Raw genomic sequence first — 25,679 nt, 5'->3', positions numbered from 1 at the left:
AAGTCCTTCCTTCCAACTCAATTCAGCATATCCACCACCTGCCAACCTGCTGCCCCCTCCTTTCATTTTTTTTTCTCAATTGATGCTAATGCTATCACCCAGTTATCCATACTAGAAACTTGAGAGTTGTACTAAGGCCTTTTTTCCTCTCTCATCTACTCCAGTTCCACTCTTCCCTCCTCCCCCACCCCAATCAAATCCAAAGAGCCATCAGACAGGGACATTTAATGATTGTTCTCTTACCTGTCATTTCCAGTCGGACATTCTTTGTCCTAGTTCAAGTTTCAGTTATATCTTACGTGTATGGCTGAAAGCCTGTTATGGGGCCTACACAAATCTATGCTTCACAAAATCACCAGAAAGAGTTACAGAAAATAAAAATCTGGTCACATCACTGTCTTGCTTAAAATCTGCTTTACCCACAACAGAGGTTCTCAGACAGCAGTCCCCCGATCAGCAGCAGCAGCATCGCCTGGAAACTTGTGAGAAAAGCAAATGGCGGGTTTAACCCCAGACCTACTGACTCAGAAACTCTGGGGAAGAGGGCCTCACATCTTCATTTTAACAAGTCCTCCAGGTGAGGGCACACTGAGGTTGAAAGCCACACATCTACCAGATTAAACCAATCTTCTTAATCTGACATACACAATCCTCCCTGGTCCGAACACTTTTGCCTTATTTCTATCCATTTTATGACTTGAACTTGACATCTGAAAAATGGAGAAATATTTGTTATTTCCAGGTGTGGAAGCCCATCCCCAAAATTGTCCTCCAATGATCCCAGCCTCCTTGCATTCATGCCTTGTGTATTTCCCTCCACGTGGAATAGGGTTGGTCTCTAATCAGTGGGATATTGTGATAATGAAGGCATGAGGCCCAAGGGCAAGGGGATATGGAATGCGTAGTGGAAGAAGGTAATTACAAATACCAGCTACCACCACATGACCGGTTTCAGAAATGTGGACTACAACTGTCATGAATATTTCTTCCTTATTTTGTTATGAATGTGTGATTCATAGCCATATATATATGGATATATTTACACACACACAACAGATAGCTTCATTTCCTGCCCTTTTTAAAATCCCTTTATCGTGCAACATAAGATGTATTTATTTTGTGTCATAATATTTAAGTATTGATAATCTTACATCATGGTATTCAAGTTACAAGGTATCAACAAGAGTAAACAGCATGCAAGGATGTTGCATCCTCCCCTGGAGAAAGGGTTAGTGAGTTTTCAGGTGTACACAGGATAGCTGTATCATGTTAGGCAGAAGTATGACCTTGTTATTATCTTTATTTTGAGATTAAGGGTGGTTTAAGGAGATGCCAAGTTGACAAGGGGTGGACTTGTGATGGTTAATTTTATGTGTTAACTTGTCTGGATAAAGCTGGGCCTCATTCAATCAGTTGAAGGCCTTGATAGAACAAAAGGCTGACCTCCAACAAGCAAGAGGAAACTGCCAGCAGACAGCCTTTGGATTTGAGCTGCATTATCAACAACTCCTGGTTCTCCAGTCTGACAGCCCACCCTGTAGATTTTGACCTTGTCAAACTCCATAATGGCATGAGCCAATTTCTTAAAATAAATCTCTTTCTCTACATATACACATCCTCTTGGTTTTGTTTCTCTGGAGAACTGTGACTAATACATGGCCACACCAATTTATCCCCTGTCCCATGTGCTTTTCTTACAATGAAATGTTGACATCCCCCCTTTAAATGGTGGAATCTATGATCCCCTTTAACCTAGCAGACCTTTGTAACTGCCTCAATTAGTAGAAAGACGAGGAAGTGACACTGCTTGACCTCTGAAGCTTGGTCATTAAAGACCACAGGGTCCTTGGGATGCTGCTTTATGGAATACAACCACCATGTTGTGAGAAAGCCCAGGCCACGTGGAGAGGCCACAGCTGGCCAACAGCCCCAGCTAGGGTTTCTGTGTCATGAGCATCAGTGTGTCACGTGAAGGAACCTTCAAATGATTCTAACCTCTAGCCTTCAAGTCTTTCAGCTGAGGTGCTAGTTACTGAGGAACAGAGATAAGCCCTTCCTGCTGTGCCCTGTGCAGGGTCCTCACTCCCAGAATCTACGAGCATAATAAATGAAGCTTTTATGCCACTACATTTTGAGGTAATTTTTTATGCAGTCATAGTAACTGGAACATCACTGTTCAGAGAGACACTTGAAGCAGGCTTTACGAATTCCCAATCTTGCTATTGTAACATCAGGGGAAACTATATGACCAGGTAGAATAAATCTCCACCATATTCAGGATTATCTTCTCCAGGCATTTTGAAGAATTCTTTTTTTAATGTTGATATCTTTTATTAATTTATTCAGTAAATGTTTACAGAATCCCTCTTTGTACTAGGTGCTACATTAGGGGATTAGGAGATCACAGTGTTTGCTTTCATGTTGCTTATGAGCTAGATCTGAAAGGATTTAAGAAGATCTATATGAGTGACTATAACACAAAACATGGCAATTTGGGATCATAATATAACAGAGACCATACAAAGATTGAAGGAAAATGGATGGTATTGATTCCCTAAAGGAAACTGCTTTCTACCCACACTGTGAATTTCTTTCTAAGGGTTCTGAGCATGCAGAAGGGATTGGGGAGAGCAAATGTGTCGCATATGCTCTGTGCATGTTTTCATTTTAGCCTAGGCTAAATAAACTCAAATTGAAATTTTTCCTATAGGTCTTTGTATTAAGAGAACCTGAAAATCAAAGAGGATATTCTTTTCAAATGTAGTTTTGTAAAATACAAAAAATTGGAGCAAATAATTTTTCTGATGGCCCTCTTTTTTCTGTTATGACTTCACAAAAGGATACAGAGCTGCAACAAAAGGAACTCAAAGTATATGCCTCAGAGCCATTAAATAGCCTGTTAGATAATCTCTCTCAAATATGAGCTATTTTCAATACACTCTGGATGCTGTCCTATCTATCTATAATCTATCAATCATTTAGCTATATGCCTGATGTACCTGGAATATGAACAGCAAAGCTGTCATTAACTGTGAAGATTTGGAGAATGGACTTTACCTGGAATGTCTCTTACCCATCAACATGGACTTTGCCCACTGGAGTAACATATATATAAAACCTATATTTGTCTTGGAAAAAAGATCTTTGGATTTTCCCTGGCAATTGCATAATTGTTATTTGAACTTCATAATTCTATTATGAAGGGAACTGAAAAAAATATGTCAGGCTTATGATAATGACTGATTGTTTCAGCTATTAAGTACAAACAAACAGAAATACAAAACCAGAACTCCAGACCAAAATATTCTGTTTGGCCCTGTGGAACATTGAATTCTACAGGAAGATGGATTTATCTTCTCCCTGGGTCTGTCAATATGAATAAATCATTTTGAAGAATTCTTCTTTTTTTTTTTGTGGTACACAGGCCTCTCACTGCTGTGGCCTCTCCCGTTGCAGAGCACAGGCTCCGAACGCGCAGGCTCAGCAGCCATGGCTCACGGGCCCAGCTGCTCCGCAGCATATGGGATCCTCCCGGACCGGGGCACGAACCCAGGTCCCCTGCATCGACAGGCGGACTCTCAACCACTGCGCCACCAGAGAAGCCCTTGAAGAATTCTTGACCACCCTTTTTATCAACCCCCTCCTTCTTTAAATATAGCAAGTGATCTTGTTTCAGTCTGCTTCAGATAAAATTCACAGACCTTGGGGATTTCCCTGGTTGTCCAATGGTTAGAACTCATCATTCTCACTGCCGAGGACCCAGGTTTGATCCCTGGTCTGGGAACTAAAATCTGACAAGCCGCGTGGTGTGGCCAAAAAAAAGTAAAGAAAAGGCCTTCCCTGGTGGCGCAGTGGTTGAGAGTCCGCCTGCCGATGCAGGGGACACGGGTTCGTGCCCCCGTCCGGGAAGATCCCACATGCCGCGGAGCGTCTGGGCCCGTGAGCCATGGCCGCTGAGCCTGCGCGTCCGGAGCCTGTGCTCCGCAACGGGAGAGGCCACAACAGTGAGAGGCCCACGTACCACCAAAAAAAAAAAAAAAAAAAAAAAGTAAAGAAAAACAAAAATCCCTTGTTAACAAGTGATCAGTTTCACAGATAGGAAGGAACTGCAGTAAAACAAGGACCTGGGGAGAGGGGCTGAGAAAGTAAGCCTGCACCCTGGGTGCAGGTGCAAAATGTTTCTCTTTTGCAGGTAATGGAACTCTGGGGTCCTGGCAGATTCTGGGCAGCTGGATTCAGGACATCTGTCTGGTGCAGAGTCTGTTCTTCAACACCCACAACCTCCAGGCCGTGTTCTCCTGCTCAGACTCTAAGTGTGGAGCCATTTCCCCACGAGCCATCGGCGTCGCTGGCAGGAGCTGATCAGCACAGGAGCTGGCGGGCAGGGGGGTCGGAGTGATGTTCATGACTGCGGGCCACTCAGCACCCAGCCATAAATATGTCCCTGCCTGGCTTGCTTATAACGAGACGATGCAGTTAGTAAGATCTCTTTTTCTGTGTTACAGCCCCTCTGAAACTCACCCAAGTTGTCCTTTGTTTTCTGCTTCCCATATATCTGGAGTGATGGACTTTATGGCCACTTCTTCAGGGGATAGAGAATTATAGATCTCTGGATTTATGTCCATTTGCTGGGCTCTCTCTGGTCCCTGTACCATAAGGTGAACACTGGGGCAGCGAGAACGATGTTGCATTCTAATAGATCTGGACCCATTTCTGACAGCTTATTTTGACAAAAGCATAAAATTCCATGATTGTTGCTCAGCTCAGAAGCTGTAAGAAATTCAGAGGGAAAAAAGAGGATGTTTAAACATGAGCCTTCGCTGTCTCCAAACTGCTTTCTGAGTCAGGTAAACTGTGAAAAACAGCGTAGACTAAGCCAACAAACTTAAGGACAACAACGAATGGCTGGTCCGGAAGGAACATGATTTACCCCCAGAGGATGAACAGGCTTTTTCCTGATGTTGAGGGATTGCCACCTGCTACTTGAACAAATAAGGGGTCTGTTAGGGAAGCAGGGGGGTGTGGAAGGCAGCCTCTAAGCTGGTCCCCAAATGACCCTCATCCACTGGTCCTCATGCCTTTGTGTGTATCTCATGCCCGTGAACAGGGCTCTGTGACGAATGAGATATGGCAGAAGTGGCAGTGTGACTTTGATGGCTAGGCTGTAAATGATATCACCCGCTCTGCTTTGTTTACTAGGATCGCTGGTTTCGGTGGCAAAGGCGGGTGGTGTAGGGGGCACCAGCAACCATCTCATGAGACCATTCAAACTGCCCTGGAAGAGGTCCAAGAGGAGGACAGAGGCCTCCTGCTAATTGCCACGCAGTCATAAGAGCCAGTGACCTTTACAAGCTGATCTTTCCCCACCCCCACCCCGCCCCTGCCCCTAGACTTCAGATGATTGCAAACCTGGCTAGCAGCTTGACTACAACAGCAAGAATGGCTCTGAGTGGACATGCCCAGCCAAGCTGCTCCTGAATTCCTGCTCCACAGAAGTGTGAGTGATAATAAATGGTCACTGTTTTAAGTCACTAGATTTTGGGGTCACTGTTCTGTAGCAATAGATAACTAATGGGGGTATATAAATTAGGATTAGGTTTGGTCATTTGGGAGAGAAAACCCAAAACAAAGAAGATAGATGTTTATTTCTCTCTCATGTAAGAAATCTAGAGTCACAGTTCTGGCTGGTACGGTGTTCCTTGGTGCCAGGGACTCCAGCTACTTCTCTAGTATTGTTCTGCCATCCTCAGTACATGGCTTTCTTCTCATGGTCCAATATGGCTGCTCAAACCCCAGCCATTGCATCCCTGTTCCAGCAAGAGAAAGGAGCAAGAGCAAGAAGGATGCACCAACTCCATTAAGGGCACTTCTCTTTATATGCCACTGGCCAGAACACAGGCATATGGCCCCGCTACCAGGGGGCTTAGGAAGTGGAGTCTTTATTCTGGGAAGCCATACATCTGGCTTAAAGTCAGAAATTTAAGGAAAAAGAGAAATAAACATTGGGGCAAACTAGCAGTATCTGTTAGCCAGGGATTGGCATTGAGCAGGATTTGCTGCAAGTTGCTAGCTTAGCCGAATCGGAATAATAATTAGGAATTTGCCAAGAAGAGAGGCGTGGAATACTACAGATGGCAGCACACTCTTTGCTATTCCTTGCATCAAGAAGTAGAGCCTGGGCTTCCCTGGTGGTGCAGTGGTTGAGAGTCCGCCTGCCGATGCAGGGGACACGGGTTCGTGCCCCGGTCCGGGAAGATCCCACATGCCGCAGAGCGGCTGGGCCCGTGAGCCATGGCCGCTGAGCCTGCGCGTCTGGAGCCTGTGCTCCGCAGTGGGAGGGGCCACAACAGTGAGAGGCCCGTGTACCGCAAAAAAAAAAAAAAAAAAAAAGAAGTAGAGCCTGTTTCCGCTCCTCATGAATCTGGGCTGTGCTGATCATGTGACTTGTATTGACCAATAAAATCTGGCAGAAGTGACACTGGGCTACTCCCACAGCTGACTTGAGATATGCGGCCTTGGCTTTCTATTTTGGGGCCCTATCCTCTTGAAACCCAGCTACCATGTAGGAAGTCTGTCTTCCCTGGGATTAATCTTGCTGTGATAAGGTCCAGGTTGGCCATGTGGAGAGAGCCCAAATTCCAGGCTCACAGACTCATGACCAATAAATTGGTCATTGTATTCATCTGGGGGTATTACTCAGCAATAGATAAATGAAACTAACAGGGGAAGGCTATTCTGGGGAGAGGAAACAGCATTGGAAATACACAGTGGTGAGAGGCAACCTGCCGTATGCAAGCAATTCTAATATTCTTTTTTTTTTTTTTGGCCGTGCTGCACAGCACCCCAACCAGGGATCGAACACGTGCCCCCTGAAGTGGAAGCACGGAATCCTAACCACTCATCTGCCAGGGAATCCCCAAGGAATTCTATATAGTTTGACAGGCTGGAGGGTAAAATGACCCCAAGGGTACATGCTGGCAGGAAGCAGGAGGCTAGACTTGGAGTGTCTGGTGTGTGCCATCCTGAGGAAGATGGGATCAGGAGTCTTACCCACCAAGAGCTGTATCAAAGTGGAGAGGGTGTCTTGATGGAAGGTTGGCCACATCTGCTCACAGCAAGATTCAAGATCCAGAGCAGGTGATGCCAAGTTCTCTGTTCTCCTAAGACATAGATCTGAGGGCAAACTTCCTGGGGAACCTTTGAGGAGGGATAAGTTGCAGTTACCTGTGTGGCATGATGAGTGGGTTTGTATTATGTATTGTGAGGAAGGATTTGTGGGGGGCTACGTAATGCAGATATTGCATTTTCTAATTGACTTCTTTTACATTAAAACAACTCTCTCTTGCTGCTTCCCTCTTGGTGGTGGCTGGATCCTTAGGAGGTAGGAACGAGGGCCCAGGAGCCAGGATAGGGACTGGGGAGTGTGGCTGGGTGCCAATGAAAGGACAAAGTAAACAACCTGATTTGAATTATATTCCCTAGGCTGGGTTCAGGCTCACTTCCTCCATTACATATGGCACATTTCATCTTCACTTTTGGCTGTGAGGAAATGACCATATATTCGAGGGCTGTTTTTTGTTTTTTGTTTGTTTTTGTTTTTTTTTTGCGGTACGCGGGCCTCTCACTGTTGTGACCTCTCCCGTTACGGAGCACAGGCTCCGGATGCGCAGGCTCAATGGCCATGGCTCACGGGCCCAGCCGCTCTGCGGCATGTGGGATCTTCCTGGACCGGGGCACGAACCCGTGTCCCCTGCATCGGCAGGCGGACTCTCAACCACTGTGCCACCAGGGAAGCCCTGTTTTTTTGTTTTTTAATTCAAGTGATTTTTTTTTTTTTTTTTTGGCCATGCCACTTGGCATGTGAGATCTTAGTTCCCTGACCAGGGATCGAATCTGTGCCCCCTGCAGTGGAAGCATGGTGTCCTAACCACTGGACCGCCATTCCTCAAGGGTTGTTTTTGAAGGTGCCTTCATGACTCAAGCCAAGGTCGCCTCCATCTTGGAGCCACAATAGGTTTCTTATTGCTCTATTCTAGAACATTTGAAAAAAATTTCGGAGTGATTCATTACACAAAATCTATACTGATGAATGTCTCATTCTCCTTTCTTTTCTGTACCTGTTAGGTATGTGTTGGGTGGTGAGCCAGAGAGAACTAACAGTGGCTCAACTACGCAATGCATTCTCCAGCCACAAGAGGCCTTGAGGCAGACAGACCTGGGCTGGTAGCTCACCACCATCATCAAGATCCAATCTCCTCCTATTTTCTGCTTCAACAGCCTTAGCATGAAGCTTTCATCTTCAAGGCTCATCACTGCCTTTCCAGGTACCATGTCCATATTCCAGTGCACAGAGAGTATCTGCCAGTCAGATCTTTCCTGTTTTTTTTTTTTTTCTTTAAGGAAATCTTCTCTATACTCTCAAGGGCCTGGGTATCTCAAGGACCTATTTTGTAGGCCTGACTTTGTAGCTGCAAATCCATCTGGTCTGCAGTGGCCTAGTAAGTACAGCTTACTTGAAAATTCAACACATAACACAATCTCTCTGGGTGTATGGATAATACAGCAAAATTCCACCATATGTGATTGGCTATGGGTCCAAAAGGTCCAATTACCCAACCCAATAAGATGCTGGGTTATTGTGAGGTTATAGAAATAAATGTCCAGGGAAAAGTGCCAGCTGGGAGTTTTACGTCCCTTTCAACCTTTACCAGGATCAACCGCAGTTTGGCGCCACCTAGTGGTGGTTGTCTTCCTACCTAATGATTTATGCAGGTGGGTTTCTGGAGCCAGGCAAGGATTCCAGGACTGTCTCCCTGATAGTATGTGCCCATTTAATCAGCCTGTTTTGGGCAGAGCGGACCAGCAGGATACTGGACTGGGGACACCCATAATTTATCTCTTGGTTTGATGAAGGGGCTACCTGCCACTTCTTTGCTTGGCCTTGTCCTACCTGCCAAAGAGGGGAGCCAATCACATTATATCCCAATTCACATTATTGAAGGTATTATTATGTCTCTCTCGTATTATATTTACTAAATAAGCTAAACTTGATAGGGAATGAGCAGAAAACATTATCTGTTACCTTGAAACCCTCTCTAGAGACTATTTCTTCCTCTGACCTACATGGAGTCTCCAACATCTTCCAGAGTTTTTCTGGTCACTCCCAGATAACGAAATGTTGCCTGGCTATTTTCGTCACGATCATAGTCTCATTTCTGTAATTAAACAATTGGGTCCAGTGTCATAATCATAACTCACAACTTTAACCAAAATGACAGCTTCCTCCCTCCCCAGTTTAGCAATGTGGTGAAGGATGCAGTCAATCTCTTTTCTGCTCTCCCCTCTACCATTAGCCGTTGTTTCTGACCCTTGGGGAGCGGTAAAATCTGGACATGGAGGAGACCCACCTTTATTTGGCTGGTGCCTTTGTGATCTGAATCTGGCGCTCTCTGGCTCAATAATGCCCGAGGTCGATTTTTTTTAGCTCAGGGGTACTTTTTGTTGGTTTCTTGGAGATTCTTCTGCTGGTATCCTTGTTGGCAGGCTTAAACATTCGTTTACTTTTGCTATCTTTCTGCAAAGAGAAGAGTCAAACTGTAAGGACGTCAAATAAATGTGAAATTATCAATACTCCATCAAACACCGGGAATGGGAGGTTGGGAGACCGAAATCAGTCAAAAGTATTTAGTAAATGACTGTTGGGTGCCAGGCGCTCACTAGCGCTGGTTTTCTGGGCGATGAATTCGGTACGCTCTCTCCAGGTCATTCACACACCACAAAAGCCCTGCTTATCTTTGAGAGGCTGCGGGGTCTGAGTGAGGCAGCAGAGATGGCACAGTTTTGCTGTCAGGTCATCCTGGGCCACTGTGTGACTCTCATCACGTAACGTCTGCTTCCTTGCATGTGCAAAAGTGCTCCTGATGACACATAGCATGCTCTACATAAAAGGTAACTCTGAGTACGTCTAATGATGACGGGTCCTGGCTACTTAGGAAAAGCAATGGGCAGCTGAACTGGGTCCGCGCCGAGGAGTCCGCGGCGGGTCTCTGGCCGGAACAGTTCTTTCGGATCTGGGTCCTTGCCGGGACTTGGAAAGCAGCACACTCGGGCCGGGAGCGGGGGCCGGAAGCGCCGGCCGCTACCGCGCCGCGTGTCCTTTCGGAGGGAGGGAGCGCGAGCTGAGTCGCGGAGGACTGGGCGAAGATGGCGGCCTTCTCCGGTGCGTCTGCGGAGCTGGGGCTGGAGCGGGCGGCCCGATGCATGCCTCGGCCCTGGGCCGGCTGGAGGGGAGCCTTTGGGGCGGGGGCGCACAGGTGCCGCGCGGGACAGGAGGGAGCTGTCCAAAGCGGTCCCCTCGGTCCCCGCACTGCGGGCGGATCAGTGGCGGCGCGAGAGGCCCGATCGGTGCGCCTCGGTGTTGCAGGGAGAGCCTTTCCCTCCAGGTGCAGGCCGGGCCGGGCCGGGCCTCCCCGTGCTCGCTCTCTTCTTTCTCTCCTTCCAGCCTCCCTTCACTCAGCTGTCCTGCCGGGACACCCGGGGTTGCGAGAACGATGCTGCGGCGTTGCTGCGGCCGCTCTCAGGAGCCCCGGCCTCTTGCTCTTTGACGTAGCAGTGGTGCTCAGGAGCCCTTTTCTGTCCGCGCCCGATAGGGGCTTGGCCTGGCCGAGAAGCAGTAGGGCGCGGGGAGGGGTCAGTTGGAAATGACCATCCTGCATCTAGTTTTTTTCAGGCCCTTCCCAAACTAAAAGTTCCAGGCACAAACCTGATATTTATTTGTGGTTAAGCTGTATTATATCAACAATAACATTGAATATCTAAGCTAAAAGGAAAGCATTTTCGTCCGCATACACACGAGCCCATCACAAATTTTGAAAATCGTTGTTTATTTGCTGATGATACCCTCCTTTATTCCAAACAGGAATTTTAGGTGGCTTACCTAACCCGACAGTCGTTTTTCTCTTTTCCTTTATCATCCTTCCTTTATACATCCACAGTTTTACAAGTTGCAGTAAGCCTTATAGACTAAAAGTCGTACATATGTTATATAGCAATTTATTGTATCAAATTTATTGTATCAAATTAGGCCTGCTATCTTTTAATATTGTTAATCTATTAAGATGACTTCAGATATAACAGAGTATTATACTTTCTTCATTTTTCTCCTATTAGAACATTAAGAATTCTAAGTTTTTAGTCGTGAGAGAGGATTTCTGATTGTTTTAGTTGCATTTCATAATAGGCAAGGGGAAATCTGCTCAGACTGGGAGCTGTTTTTGTTTCCCCAGCTCTCTCCTCAAACAAGATTTCAGAGCCAAGGTGTGTAGAGCAGTTCCAGGTTGTCATTTAATAGGTTAACTTCTTTGGGAGTCATGCACAGATTTCAGGAGTATTAGAGTAAAGGACTAGAAGAGTCTGTGATGTGAAATAAAGACAAAAGTGGAATTAAAGAGCATGAATATTCCTGTTTTGCTTTTGAGTGTTAAAAACGTTCTGTTTAAAGAAAACATGGTTTCAAAGCAAACCTGCAGAAAACATGACCAGAATGGAACAAGAAATTGCCTGGAATTTGCTGAAAGCTGTCTGTGGTTGCTGCTTGCAATATAATAATTTCACAAGCAGCTTCAGCTTGTAGTATTCTGTATGCAGCATATTGAAGACCATCACTCCCGTTTTTTAAGCAATTTGCGTTGTAGGACAGAGAATACACCTAGACTTTAATGGGGACAATTTTTAAAAAGGTCAGCTTGGATATACAACTTTTGATCTTGAGTAGTTTTTCAATCTGTGGATTTTTCTGAAGAGATTTTGGGATAGGAGAGACTGCCTTTTTGAAAAAGATTTTTACCCTTTCCCATGTCATCAATGTTTATATTAACTAGTTTACGATACAAAATGTTAGTGTTGTATCTATTGTTAATTGCTAGTATGTGTCTTCTCACCTGATGCAAAGAAAAAGCTCCTGTTGCAGTGGATTGTGGTTTTTTGTGGTTTTTTTGCGGTACGCGGCCTCTCACCGTTGTGGCCTCTCCCGCTTTGGAGCACAGGCTCCGGAAGCGCAGGCTCGGCGGCCATGGCTCACGGGCCCAGCCGCTCCGCGGCATGTGGGATCTTCCCAGACCGGGGCATGAATCCGCGTCCCCTGCATCGGCAGGCGGACTTTCAACCACTGCGCCACCGGGGAATCCTGGATTGTAGTTTTATTTTATGCCTTTTCACAAATGATTACAAGAAATACAAAATTTCCAAATAGGTTATCCCTGGGGCTTGGGTATATTTGAGTGTTGTTCATTTTTTAATAGAAATATATACTTTTGTAAAGATAACAATAATAAAAGCTACATTTTAAAAATGCAGACTTAACAGAAAGATCACTTCTTATTTGGAAAGGAGATTTAAGTGATACAACTCACTATTCCATGTGTACCCTCTACAGTTCATTTGAGAAGTGATAAAATTTCAAAATCCAATCAGAAATAACCCAATCTATTCATTTAGGATTCACTTTGATGTAAATTACTTAAATATGTGAACAATTAAGAAGAGAATAGTTCTTCAGCTGACATTTCCAGTTAACCCAAGTTCTCACCAGCAGCCCCTCCCTTTTCAGTTTACCAGAGTTTTGATTATGACTGCCTATAAATGTGGGCTGTCTCTACTTGCCTATTCATTTTTCTCAGATCGCTGAGGGTATTCACATGGTCCTCAAAGAGTCAAGGCACATGATTTCCATTATCTCTAGGTGAAACAACCATGGTACTGGTCTAGAACTTTCCAACTCTGGCAGATTTTTCACCAGTCATAGGGAGGAAACACTCACTAGTGGATACTATGTACTGAGTGATAACTATGTGCCGGATGCATTCATATGATTATCTGTAATCGTCCCATATTCCTACAACATAAGCAATATTAGCTCCATTTTGTGTGAAGAAATAGGTTTATAGCTTGCTGAAAGTCATATTGCTAGTGAGAGCTTGAATTTGAAACCAAGTCTTTCTCCAAAATTTATACTCAAGAGATACTATGTAACTGAGCTATGCTTCAAACCTGTTTCCCCATTGAACAGTAATTTTAAGAGCAACATGATTTAAGTTTAGTATGTGTAGTTTTTAAAATTAATTTTTGTTTTCAGAGATGGGTGTTATGCCTGAAATTGCTCAAGCTGTGGAAGAGATGGATTGGCTGTAAGTACCTCCGTCTTTAAAAGCTAAATGTACCTGTGACAACAATGTTTTTCAATTTAAATAGTGGTTAGTGTTTTTATCAAATATTTTTGGGCCCAGTTGGGTAAGTGAGATTCACTTTTTTCCTGTGATTCTTTAAATCATAGAGTTTCCTTTCTAAACGTTGATATATTTTTAGCTGAAAAAGATTGGTAGTGTTTACCAAATAAAATTCTTTTAGGTTTATAGTTTAACATGACTTAATAAGCTTAGGTGATTTTTCTTTTTTAATTAACTAAAATTCTTCAAAATATGATTCTTTTAGTCTCCCAACTGATATCCAGGCTGAGTCCATACCACTGATCCTAGGAGGAGGTGATGTCCTTATGGTATGTTTAAATGTGGTAAGGTCGTTGCAAGCTGGGGAAACACAATTCTGGGGCTGTTATGACCCACTTTAAGAACTCCGTAGGCTTAAAAATGGTATTTTCACCAAATTAATTTTATTTATTCACAAACATTTAAGCTACCTATGCTGCATTCAAAGTAATTAGGTAGCAGTTGTGGGGAACACAAAGGTGAATAAAATGCAGTCTTTGCCCTTCAGAAGCTTCAACCCAGTAGCACAGTAAGACATGTACATGGATAAATGTCATACAAGGGAAAATGTGGCACCTGCCCGAGAGGTGCAAAGTATGAAAAGATTCAAGTGGGGTCCAGTTACCCTTCTGCTTGAGGAATCGTAAAGGACTCTGCTTGGAAGAAGTAGATTTTGGACAAGGGAAGATAAAGGAGAAATGCTCTCTAGGTAGAGAGCACATCAGCAAAAACCGTGAATAGGAGAATGCAGGATATGATCCCAGAGTAATTCACTTCAGTGGTAGCATAAAATACATGTGTCTGGGGTGGAGAGTGTAACTTGAGATAAGATGAGAAGTATACAGTGGGTCAGGTTATTTGTGCCCTTTCTTAAGTGTCATGCTAAAGAAGTTGGGTGTTTGTTGGCAGTGTGGATCATTGGAAATGTTTAACTAGGGATGTGTTGCACAGTTAGAATTGTGTTTTTATGAAGACTGATTTGATAGCAGCTTGTAGTATAGCTCTAAGACATGAGATACTGTTAGGATACTTTTATAATAATCTAGGTTAGAATAATAAGGGTTTAGATTTGAATGGTAGCAATGGGAAAAGAAAAGGGAGAACAGATTCTTGAGGGAATGGAAGAGGAATGGCAAGATTGGCAATAAAGTTGAATGAGGAAATCTGAATAATCTGGAGACACTGTGGAAATAAAGGTAGCTTGTGAATTGTTAAAGATTTCTACATGGTATCACATTAATTTGATTTCCTTAACTGACAACTTAAACTTTTTTTTCTTTTTCATTTAGGCTGCAGAAACAGGAAGTGGAAAAACTGGTGTAAGTAATAAACTTAAATTGACTTACTTTTTAAGAGTTGATTTTATTTTTCATGAGTTTATCTTATTTATTTATTTTTGGCCACTTTGGGTCTTCGTTGCTGCACGCGGGCTTTCTCTAGTTGCAGTGAGCGGGGGCTACTCTTTGTTGCAATGCACGGGCTGCTCATTTCAGTGGCTTCTCTTTGTTGCGGAGCACGGGTTCTAGGTACACAGGCTTCAGTCGTTGTGGCACGCGGGCTCAGTAGTTGTGGCTCGTGGGCTGTAGAGCACAGGCTCAGTAGTTGTGGCGCACGGGCTTAGTTGCTCTGCAGCATGTGGGATCTTCCTGGACCAGGGCTCGAACCTGTGTCCCCTGCATTGGCAGGCGGATTCTTAAGCACTGCACCACCAGGGAAGCCGGTAAGAGTTGATTTTTAAAGCAACTTTGAACAGTGGTTTTTACTTTGAAGTATTTAATCAAGTATCCTCCTTCCAAAATGTAAAAAGTGGTTGCTTGCCACAGAGAACAATATTTTTGTTGCCAGCTCATTCTGAAATAAGATTTATAAGAGTATGGCTTTAAGAATATAGTTTAAAACTGGTCTTGGAGAAAGAGTTACAGTATCTTTAGTATTTATACTCACTTCTGAATTTTAATGCAGTGGCTCTAGTAATAAAGAAGTTGCAAATAGAGGTTGATCTCCTGTTGGCCTAGACTAGAGAAACGGTTTGTCAGAATAATATTTATCCTTTTTAGTTTAGTTCATTCTGTGGGTCCCAATTGTTTATTGTTTTGGGCTATCAGCTGGTTCTTATTTCCTTCATTCAGTCAACTCTTGTTATCTTACTGGTATTTTGGGTTTGGGCAAATTGGAGCAGCACTCAGGAATATGTGTCATTATTTAAGGTGTGTGCATGGTTTTTGTAATTTATATTGATTATTGAACTGTCACTGATAGCTGAATGCTAATATAGAGAACTCCTGTTTATTTGCTAGGCTTTCAGTATTCCAGTTATCCAGATAGTTTATGAAACTCTGAAAGACCAACAAGAAGGCAAAAAAGGAAAAGCAACAATTAAAACTGGTGCTTCAGGTAATTTTTGCATATTATTAATTTCCTTTTGTATAAATTAGTAATTCTCATTCCTGGCATTTACAGATGTGAAGTTTTTTAAATAAATTTATTTTATTTATTTATTTTTGGCTCCGTTGGGTCTTCGTTGCTGTGTGCGGGCTTCCTCTAGGTGTGGCGAGCTACTCTTTTGTTGCAGTGCCTGGGCTTCTCACTGTGGTGGCTTCTCTTGTTGCAGAGCATGAGCTCTAGGTGCGCAGGCTCAGTAGTTGTGGCTCAAGGGGTTAGTTGCTCCATTGCATGTGGGATCTTCCCGGACCAGGGCTTGAACCTGTGTCCCCTGCATTGGCAGGCGGATTCTTAACCACTGCACCAGATGAGAAATTTGAGTGTGCATTTTTATTGTCAATATCCAGGGGGTGGTATTGTCATTTGGTGCCCTGGAAACCAGGGATGCTAAATGTCATTTAGAGCATAAACACTGAAAGATTGTCCCTCCGAAGATACTAACAGTGTTGTCTTTGAGAAAACACTGGCATTTTAGTAATTATATTTAGTTATTTTAATGTTTTTCTTAACCTGATAACTTTATGCATAATATTGAAGATAAATTGGTACAGTATTTTACAGAGGCATTAAGGAAAGATTTTACAAATAGTTGATAGAGTATGAACCCATGGTGGTAGGAAATATTGCCTTCTACAGGGAAAAGAGACATGCATTTTCCTTTAACATAAGAAAGAAGGAGCCCAGGAGGTTGAAATGTAAAGTGTACATTTTAAAGTCAGTTTCTGATTTTCAGTCCTGTCTCCATGGAGATTGGTCCTGTCTGCGCCATGAACAATCTTACATTAGTTTTCTCATCCTTAAATTTTGTTGCTTTTATTAAATGCTTTCTGAATTCCATTCTATCTTGAGTAATCTATGGTTTTGTTATATTTTAAGTCACTTTTGTTTCATGATACAAAATAGGATTGTGACAAAATTGCAAGCTTAAGTGGAATGAGCTGGCATATCAACATTTTCTTCTCAGTAGTTGAAAGTAACAATGTTACATAGTTTGTAGAATCAACTCATTTGTAAATGAATTGTGAGATGATGGATACGAACTATTTAGACTATTAGTCTGTTTAAAAATAGTCTCAGAATTTGTAGCAACTATAAACCATCATTTATCAGAGAGAGTGATGAAAGAGAAGGATCCTATCTTCTTCCACAGGAGGATAACCAGAATGGTTGCAGTTCCAAAAATCATGTCCTATTAGGAATAAGGAAGCTAGATATTTAAACATGGAGAAGCAAATAAAAAAGGGAGGTGGTATAATTGTTAAATCATTGTTGGGATCTGGAGAGAGAATAATTGTTCTAGAAAATACTGTTTAATTCCTAGTAGCTTGATTGAGCCCACAATGGATAGAGACCCTCAAGAGAACGTTACTTCTCCATCATTCCAGGTGTTTAAGTAGATGATAGGTATCATTTGACCAGAAATAACCTAGAAAAGATTTCTGCCTTGGATGGAAATTGGGCTTGAAAACACATAGCATTCTCTTTAGCTATTGTGATTCTTTGCTTATCCAGACTCTTAAGATGTTTTAGAAAGGGAAAATGCCGATCCCATAAAAGTGAGGAGGAAAATATTTTGTGACTTATGAATTATTTAAAATAAAGGACTTGCTTTTCTTTTAATAATGATAAAGTGATAATTAGATTCTGATATGTTGGCGTGTTATTTTCGTTATGATTGAAGTCACCAGAACTTCATTTTATTAATGCTTTCATAGTTATGACAAAGATCGGTGCCATCTAATAAAAAGGCACTGAAGCAAGTGAGCAGAAAAGGTTGCCCTGGATGGGCCAGTGACTATTATTTTTGGCTTGTTTCAGTTTTCAGTTTTGCCTTTAATAAAAATAGCAGCAATTTTTTTTTTTTTTAATTTTATATTTATTTTATTTTATTTTTTAACATCTTTATTGGGGTATAATTGCTTTACAATGGTGTGTTAGTTTCTGCTTTATAACAGAGTGAGTCAGTTATACATATATATATGTTCCCATATCTCTTCCCTCTTTGTCTCCCTCCCTCCCACCCTCCCTATCCCACCCCTCCAGACAGCCACAAAGAACCGAGCCGGTTTCCCTGTGCCATGCGGCTGCTTCCCACTGGCTATCTACCTTACGTTTGTTAGTATATATATGTCCATGTCTCTCTCTCGCCCTAACACACCTCACCCTTCCCCCTCCCCATATCCTCAAGTCTGTTCTCCAGTAGGTCTCTGTCTTTATTCCTGTTTTACCCCTAGGTTCTTCATAACATTTTTTTTTTCTTAAATTCCATATATATGTGTTAGCATACGGTATTTGTCCTTCTCTTTCTGACTTACTTCACTCCGTATGACAGACTCTATGTCCATCCAATAGCAGCAATTTTAATCGTATATTCCAAATAGTGTGTGAAACCATATTGGAACTAGAGGAGTTAAGATACCATATAAAATATTTGCTTTATTTTTTGTAGAATGTTTTAAATTATGTTTGTTTGGGGTTAACTTTGCTTGTTTTAATTTGCTTAGTGCTGAACAAATGGCAAATGAACCCATATGATAGAGGATCTGCTTTTGGTAAGTGGATAGATTTTAGCAGCACATTTGTGATTCAAAAACTTGTTTTTAATGCAGTGTTGAGGAAAGATAAAGAATCCTTGTAAACTGGTAAGGGGTTCTTGTTTTGACAGCAGATAAAGTGTTACCTGTTTTAGTAAGAAAGAGGTAAGCAATCAGTGGAAAATGGACAAAGGATGTGAGTAGGCAGTTCACAGAAGAACCAAATCCAAATGGCAATAAACATACAAAGGTCAAGTTTACAGGTAGCAGGGAAATGGAAATTAAAGTTACAGTGAATGTTGTTTTATACCCATCTGATTGGCAAGAATCCAAAAGGGTGATAACCGACTTACAAATTACTGCCTCTCTGGAAAGGAGTTTGGCGTTACCTGTTAATATTTTAAAAACATATATTCCTGGAAGGTCAAGCTCATTGGAATGAAAGTGCCAGTATGTAAGAATATACTTTCAAAGCTGTTTGCTGCAACATTATTTGTAATGATAAAAACTGCCAGCAAAGTAAATGATACTGCTAGAATGGTAAACAAAGATTAGGGTGTATCTAAGGACTATTGTGTAGCTATTATGAAGAATAAGTCGGAACTGCAGAGTTGACTTGGAGGAATTTTCTCCAGGTGTCAATGAGTAAGAAAATCAGGATGCAGAGAAAGGTAAATGGGCCTTGAGGAATCATGACAGAAACAAACAACCCCACGCTGCTACTGTCTACCATGTGATATCTAATTTATGTAAAAGTTTATATATGTATATATGCATAAAGCATTTTAAATACAAAAATTTTTATGATTTACCCTTGTTAGAGAACTTTTTTAAAAGTTCGGAGGTTTATATAATGTACCCATATGAATAAGAATTTATACTTTGAATAAATAATTTAATTTCTTATAAGTGAAGGAAAATGTGTGACAAGATGCTTTTTTAAAAAATTTCTTCTGCATTCAGGTGGCGAATATGATTTGCAAGCCTGAATCAGGACAGAAGTTATAGTTTCCAGTACAGACAAAAGCCAAATGCTTTGCTTAACGCCAAAAAGCACCAATAAGCACTATGACTGACTATGATGTATAATATAGAACTTCATCTTTTAGAGCCCTAATACTAGCAAATAACAGCTACAGGGTTATTTGTTCAGGCTTTTCCTGCTTTCCCGTTATGGTTTCTGGATCCACGGATTAGGGAACAAGCCAGAGTTTCTGTTTTTCTTTTAGTGTAGCATTCACTCAAGCTCTAATTTCGGCATAAAATCAGAGCAACAAGTATTGATGAGTGGGTGCTGCGTCATCCTTAGTATCCATTTCTCTGAAGGACTCTAGAGAATAGTTGTCTAAACGTGTGTTGATGATGCAGCTGTGGTAGTACAAGTCAGGTTAGGTGCTGTGTTGATGCCTTTTTAGAATTGTTGTGGTAAAATCCTGTCCTAGCCAACAGATAACAGTAGAGAAACTAGTCCTCAGTGTAAGCCACAGCCCTCCAGGGGATGAATGAGGGCAGCTCCTCATGGGGAAGACATTGCTATCCTTCAGGAATCAGCAAGTCTCAGTCCCTGGAACGTTGCACCAAGTAATGAATTATCTTATTAGTGAGACTGAACGATACTTATTTCAGAATGCGTGATTTATGTAATCTGTATTGACATGGTTTTCTGTGTTTTTCTCAAATCCAGCAATTGGGTCAGATGGTCTTTGTTGTCAGAGCAGAGAAGTAAAGGAATGGCATGGATGTAGAGCTACTAAAGGATTAATGAAAGGTATTTAAACAACATTTGTACTTGTCTGAACTTTTGGGGTGATGTATTAATACATGAACTTTCTTTAAAGTAGTTTTGAATCGAGGATCTGAAAAGATTTTTAATGTTACAGAAAGATCTACAATTCTTCATTTGGAAGATACAAATCGTTATTCAGAAACAGTGGGAAAGTAGCTACATGGTAAATGAATCATAAGTGTATAATTTATAAAAATCTCAAAGTATTTTGCCCTTGCAGGGAAACACTACTATGAAGTATCCTGTCATGACCAAGGATTGTGCAGAGTTGGGTGGTCCTCTATGCAGGCTTCCCTAGACCTAGGTAAGTGTTTCTAAAAGAAACTGAATTTGTTGTTTTACATTTGTGAATTTTTAGCATTTTATTTTAGTGGGGAGCAAAATAGTAAACTTAACCATACAAAGTTTATATTTAGAGACATGGAAATAATAATATTTACCTGTACCCTCCTCGTTCCAAGAAAGATTTGAAGTAACATCATAAAATCAGGAGGAATAAGGTTAAGGGTATGAATGAAGTCATTAAAGTTAGTATGCATTAATATGTACCACACAATCCTGTGTAGATGCTTCAAAATAGCTTCAACTTGTGAACTTTTATGGTGCTTTTAACTTTATTCTTACCGCATTTATAAAATACTTTTAAAATCTAGGTACTGACAAGTTTGGATTTGGCTTTGGTGGAACAGGAAAGAAATCTCACAATAAACAATTTGATAATTATGGAGAGGTAAGTTGTATTAATGACTTAATCATAGGGTTAGTAAGTTTTCTTGCATACTTGATCACTCATGACATGACTGGGGGTATAGAAATGATTGTGAAATTCAAGTGAATTTTCTGAATATTTTCCACAGAAAGTTCAGATTGGGACTTCAGTGAAGAAATGTTACAAAATGAGAAAAATATTTTTCTTTTATGCCATTTATTAGCCCCTCCAAAGTATATTACTTTTGTTTTCTGTGTTCACCCCATTTTGATTTTGGCTTTGACTTTAATACTTGTGCTGCTCTCATTTCTTCTTTTGAATCATGTTAAATCTAAATATGCTTGTTCCGGTAGCCGACATCTCTGGTAATGTGGGGCAACCTTAATACGTTGATTCTAAAAAGTCTGTCTGATGCTTCTACTATTATATATGATATGCTATACTAGGCATTTTTTAAATCTACGTTAGAATTTTAAGGAAGTATTATGCAACACTAACACATACTTTGGATGCAGCTATATTTGACCTTTTAACCTTATTTTCAATTTTGCTTTTTATTAACAGCACTTGACTTTCTGGTTTTCTAGGAATTCACTATGCATGATACCATTGGATGTTACCTAGATATGGATAAAGGGCATGTCAAATTCTCCAAAAATGGTAAGGTTTCTAGGGACCATTTTGTTAGAGAGTATATATGATATTCATTATTTGTGATTTTTAAAATTTCCTCACCATCTTCAATCTTGTTTCTCTTCCTCCCTGCCTTTCTTTTGAACAAATACTTATTGAGCATTTGCTGTGTGCCAGGCATGCTGGTAGGTGCTGGAGATACAGCAGAAAATGGACTAGATAAATTTATGTACACTTTTGTGGGGCTTAGCTACTGATAGGGAGAGACAGACAATATATGTGTTAGGTGGGAACAGTGCACGGAGGGAGCGTATAAATCCGGGTAAGGGGCTGGAGAGCATTCTGGGGGGTCAGAGAAGGCTTCTCTGAGAAGGTGACATTTGAGTAGAAATACCTTGGAAGAGTATTTCAGGCAGAGAGACCAGTAATTGCAAAGGTCCTGAGATGAAAGCGTGCTTGGGGTATTTAAACAGTGAGGAGGCCAGTGGGTCTGGAGCACACTGAGCATGGGGGAGGGTTGTAGAATCTTAGGTCAGTGAGGTGGTGAGGCCAGGCCGTATAGGACCTTATAGGCTATGATACAAACTTTTTGTTTTGACTGAGATTGGAAGCCATTAGGTTTTGAGTAGAGAATTGGCATCATCTGTCTTTAACAGTTTAACAGTACAATCACTGTGGCTGCTTTGTTGAAAACACTGGGTGGTGACAATAGGTAGGGAACCAGTTGGATGCTAAGAGTTCTGTTTGGGGCAAGTTAAGTTTGAGATACTTATTAGACATCTGAGTGATGAAATCAAGTAAGTAGTTAAATGTACAGTTAAGCGTTCAGGGGAGGGATCAGGATCGGAGATATTGATACATCTTTGAGAGTTATTGGCTTATATATGATCCAGTCATAGGTCTGGATGAGATCACCTAGGGAATGAGAGTAGGTAATGAAGAGGAGAGATCTGAGGCCCAGGGTATTCTTGTGGTTAGAAGTTGGCAAGTTGAGGAGACTCCAGCAGAAGTGAATGAGGAGGAAAGCCAAAAGAGGTTGAGGTCGTGCAGTTCAGGTGAAGAAAGCTTTTGAAGGAGGAGGGAAGGATCAGATTGTGTCCAGTGCTGATGACGGGTCTAGCCTAGAAAGACGAGCAATGAGAACTACTGTGTTTGGCAAGTGGAGATCATTAATGAGCTTGACAAAGAGCTGTTCTGGTGGAACGAGGGGTGTGCAGGGGGAGCCTGATTGGGAATCAGTTCAACAGAGAATGGAGTGAAATGAGGTGGACACAGTCAACATGGAAATCAGGCAGTTTTGCTACAAAAAGGAGAAGAAAAAATAAAGGACAGATGGAGGAAGTTCTGAGCTCAGGGAGGTTTGTCTAATTCAAGTATCTACTGGAAGCAATCTCGTAGGAAGGGAATAATTAAAATTGTAGAGGGGGAGAGGGGACAATTTCAGGAGTAAAGTAAAAAAGTGAAGAGGTTGGTATTAGCACAGTTAATCTGCAGTAACAGGAGGGGGCGTGTGAATGTGCGTCGGCTGCTAGATTTGGTGGTGTGAGCACGTGGACGTTCTTTTCTGGTAGTTTTAATTCAATTTCTCTCTCTCTTTTTTTTTTTTTTAAAGGAAAAGACCTTGGCCTGGCATTTGAAATACCACCACATATGAAGAACCAAGGCCTCTTTCCTGCCTGTGTTTTGAAGGTAATTAGAGACATTTTGCTGTGATTATAAGCTACTTTGATCTTCATTATTTCATATTGGTTAGTTTGCTCTTAGGTTAAGCATTTTCATTTTCTCCTTTATTCAATGCTAGAATGCTGAACTAAAATTCAACTTCGGGGAAGAAGAATTTAAGTTTCCACCAAAAGATGGTTTTGTTGCCCTTTCCAAGGCACCGGATAGTTTCATTGTCAAATCACAGCACACAGGTATAGCACCTGAGAGGGTAAAGATTTCAAGAATGGGGTATTGAAAACTCCAGTAAGTAAGGCTTCTTGTAGTGAGGTACAGGTACTCCCCTTGCCTGTTTAGTCATGCATCTTTATTGAACGTGTCAGTAAAATTCAGTTTCAAAACCTAATTCATAAACTCCAAGTATTTTGTTTCAGTTCACGCATTTTGGGGAAGCTGATCATGGTGATGATGGTATCTAGTATTTATAATGTGTATGCTTATTAAGTGCCATGGACTGTGTTAAGTGTTTCACCTGCATTATTTAGTCTGCATAACAACTCTGTAAGGTAATTTTATAGACAAAGAACTTGAGGAGTAGGCACTTGAGGTCACTTGCCCAAGGTCACAGGACAAGTAAGTGGTAGAACTGAATTCAAATCCGAGCAGTCTGACTCGAAAGCTCACACTCTCACTCCATTGTGCTGCCTAATCTGCTTCCAGTTATTTAAAGAAAGTACATTTCATAGCTCATTTATCACAAAGCATATAAATTAAAATTACTGCCAAGTAGATTTAAAGAATCTGTAGTTCATTTTAAGAATCTTTATTTTGTTTAATTTGATTATCACCTATACCACCGGACAATTGTTATTTAAAATTTTGATACTGGAGTATTTGTGCTCGTGTTTTACAAATAAAGGTATCATAAGGTGTGATCTGAATGTATTCTGATCTTTTTTATTTTCTTAAGGTAATGCTCAGGTGGCACAAACGAAGTTTCTCCCCAATGCTCCAAAAGCTCTCATTGTCGAACCTTCCCGAGAGTTGGCTGAACAAACTTTGAATAACGTCAAGCAGTTTAAGAAATATGTCGATAATCCTAAATTAAGGTAAAGCTTCCTTTTGTGCTCAAATGCCTATTGTCTTTAGGTCTGAGGTGTTTCAGAAGAAGAGTAAAGTAGGAAAAAAAATGAGATAGAAATTCAGAGTGTGTACATATGCATCTGTATGAGTGTGTAAATATATTTAACTTTGACATATAGTAGCAATTAGTTTCTATATAAAACTCCTGTTTAAGTGAGAAGAGTTCTATTAAATAAAGTAAATTGAGGGGCTTCCCTGGTGGTGCAGTGGTTAAGAATCCTCCTGCCAATGCAGGGGACACGGGTTCGAGCCCTGGTCCGGGAAGATCCCACATGCCACAGAGCAACTAAGCCCGTGCGCCACAACTACTGAGGCTGCGCTCTAGAGCCTGCGAGCCACAGCTCCTGAGCCCATGTGCCACAACTACTGAAGCCCGCGTGCCTAGAGCCCGTGCTCTGCAATAAGAGAGGCCACCACAATGAGAAGCCTGCGCACCACAATGAAGAGCAGCCCCCACTTGCCACAACTAGAGAAAGCCTGCGCGCAACAACGAAGACCCAACGCAGCCAAAAATAAATAAATAAATATCCTTAAAATAAAAATGTAAATTGAGATTTTTCCTGTGTCTCTTACATAAAGAGTCATGGTTTGCAAAACTGTATCAGAGTTAATTAATTAATTAATTATTTAATTCTTTAAAGGGGCCATTTCATTTAATGTTAGCTTCATCACTTCATTTGCATAGAAAATGTATCTCTGTCTGTCTAGTGTGTTGGTAAACCTGACTCGGTGAGGTTAATTCTAGCCTGTCTCCTAGTGGTGACCATCTTCCCCGTGGGCGTTCACACTGGTCCCTCTAGTTCGAGGGCTCTTTCTGCCATTGCGGGGAGACCGTAAGTGTAGTGATCTTGGAGAACTTCTGGCTCAGTAGCAATCCCTTTTAATTTGAGGAAAGCCATACCGTATAAGTAAACTGCTCTGTCAGTTGATTTGACACTTGATTTTTATTAATTTTTCTTTTAATTTTTCTTACTGAAATATAATTCACACACCATAAAATTCACCATTTAAAGTGTACAATTCAGTGGTTTTTAGTATATGGTCACAAGGTTGTGCAGCCATCACCACTATCTAACTTCAGAAACTGAATTATTGATGTCCCGTGGGCCCATCTGTTTATTTATTTATTTATTTATATATTTTAATATCTTATTTTGATGTCTGAGTTGTTTTTTTTTCCCCGGCTGTGTTGGGTCTTCGTTGCTGTGCGTGGGCTTTTCTCTAGTTACGGCAAGCTGGGGCTACTCTTCGTTGCGGTGCATGGGCTTCTCATTGTGGTGGCTTCTCTTGTTGCGGAGCACGGGCTCTAGGTGTGCGGGCTTCAGTAGTTGTGGCTCATGGGCTCAGGAGTTGTGGCTTGCAGGCTCTAGAATGCAGCCTCAGTAGTTGTGGCGCACGGGCTTAGTTGCTCTGCAGCATGTGGGATCTTCCCGGACCAGGGATTGAACCCGTGTCCACTGCATTGGCAGGCAGATTCTTAACAACTGCGCCACAATGGAAGTCCCCCA

The 25,679-nt window shown here is 41.7% G+C and overlaps 1 protein-coding gene across 2 annotated transcripts in view; it reads left to right on the top strand.

Moving 5' to 3' along the window:
- The first annotated feature begins 10,120 nt into the window (after positions 1 to 10,120).
- Positions 10,121 to 25,679, top strand: part of DDX1 (DEAD-box helicase 1) — a 36,489-nt gene continuing 20,930 nt past the window's right edge. Inside the window, exons 1-13 of one of the 2 annotated variants that reach the window (XM_007471209.1) lie at positions 10,121 to 10,219; positions 13,133 to 13,184; positions 13,489 to 13,552; positions 14,552 to 14,581; positions 15,560 to 15,656; positions 18,209 to 18,256; positions 19,923 to 20,006; positions 20,245 to 20,328; positions 20,678 to 20,754; positions 21,321 to 21,393; positions 22,979 to 23,055; positions 23,168 to 23,282; positions 23,999 to 24,137. In XM_007471209.1, the coding sequence (XP_007471271.1) occupies positions 10,204 to 10,219; positions 13,133 to 13,184; positions 13,489 to 13,552; positions 14,552 to 14,581; positions 15,560 to 15,656; positions 18,209 to 18,256; positions 19,923 to 20,006; positions 20,245 to 20,328; positions 20,678 to 20,754; positions 21,321 to 21,393; positions 22,979 to 23,055; positions 23,168 to 23,282; positions 23,999 to 24,137 (956 nt within the window). In that variant the 5' untranslated portion in view covers positions 10,121 to 10,203. The remainder of the gene's footprint in view (positions 10,220 to 13,132; positions 13,185 to 13,488; positions 13,553 to 14,551; positions 14,582 to 15,559; positions 15,657 to 18,208; positions 18,257 to 19,922; positions 20,007 to 20,244; positions 20,329 to 20,677; positions 20,755 to 21,320; positions 21,394 to 22,978; positions 23,056 to 23,167; positions 23,283 to 23,998; positions 24,138 to 25,679) is intronic. The other variant, XM_007471210.1, reaches the window with a different exon arrangement.

Source organism: Lipotes vexillifer, unplaced genomic scaffold, assembly GCF_000442215.2.
Source record: "Lipotes vexillifer unplaced genomic scaffold, Lipotes_vexillifer_v1.1 scaffold604, whole genome shotgun sequence".
Lineage (NCBI taxonomy): Eukaryota > Metazoa > Chordata > Mammalia > Artiodactyla > Lipotidae > Lipotes > Lipotes vexillifer.
This window is presented reverse-complemented; position numbering and strand designations above follow the sequence as displayed.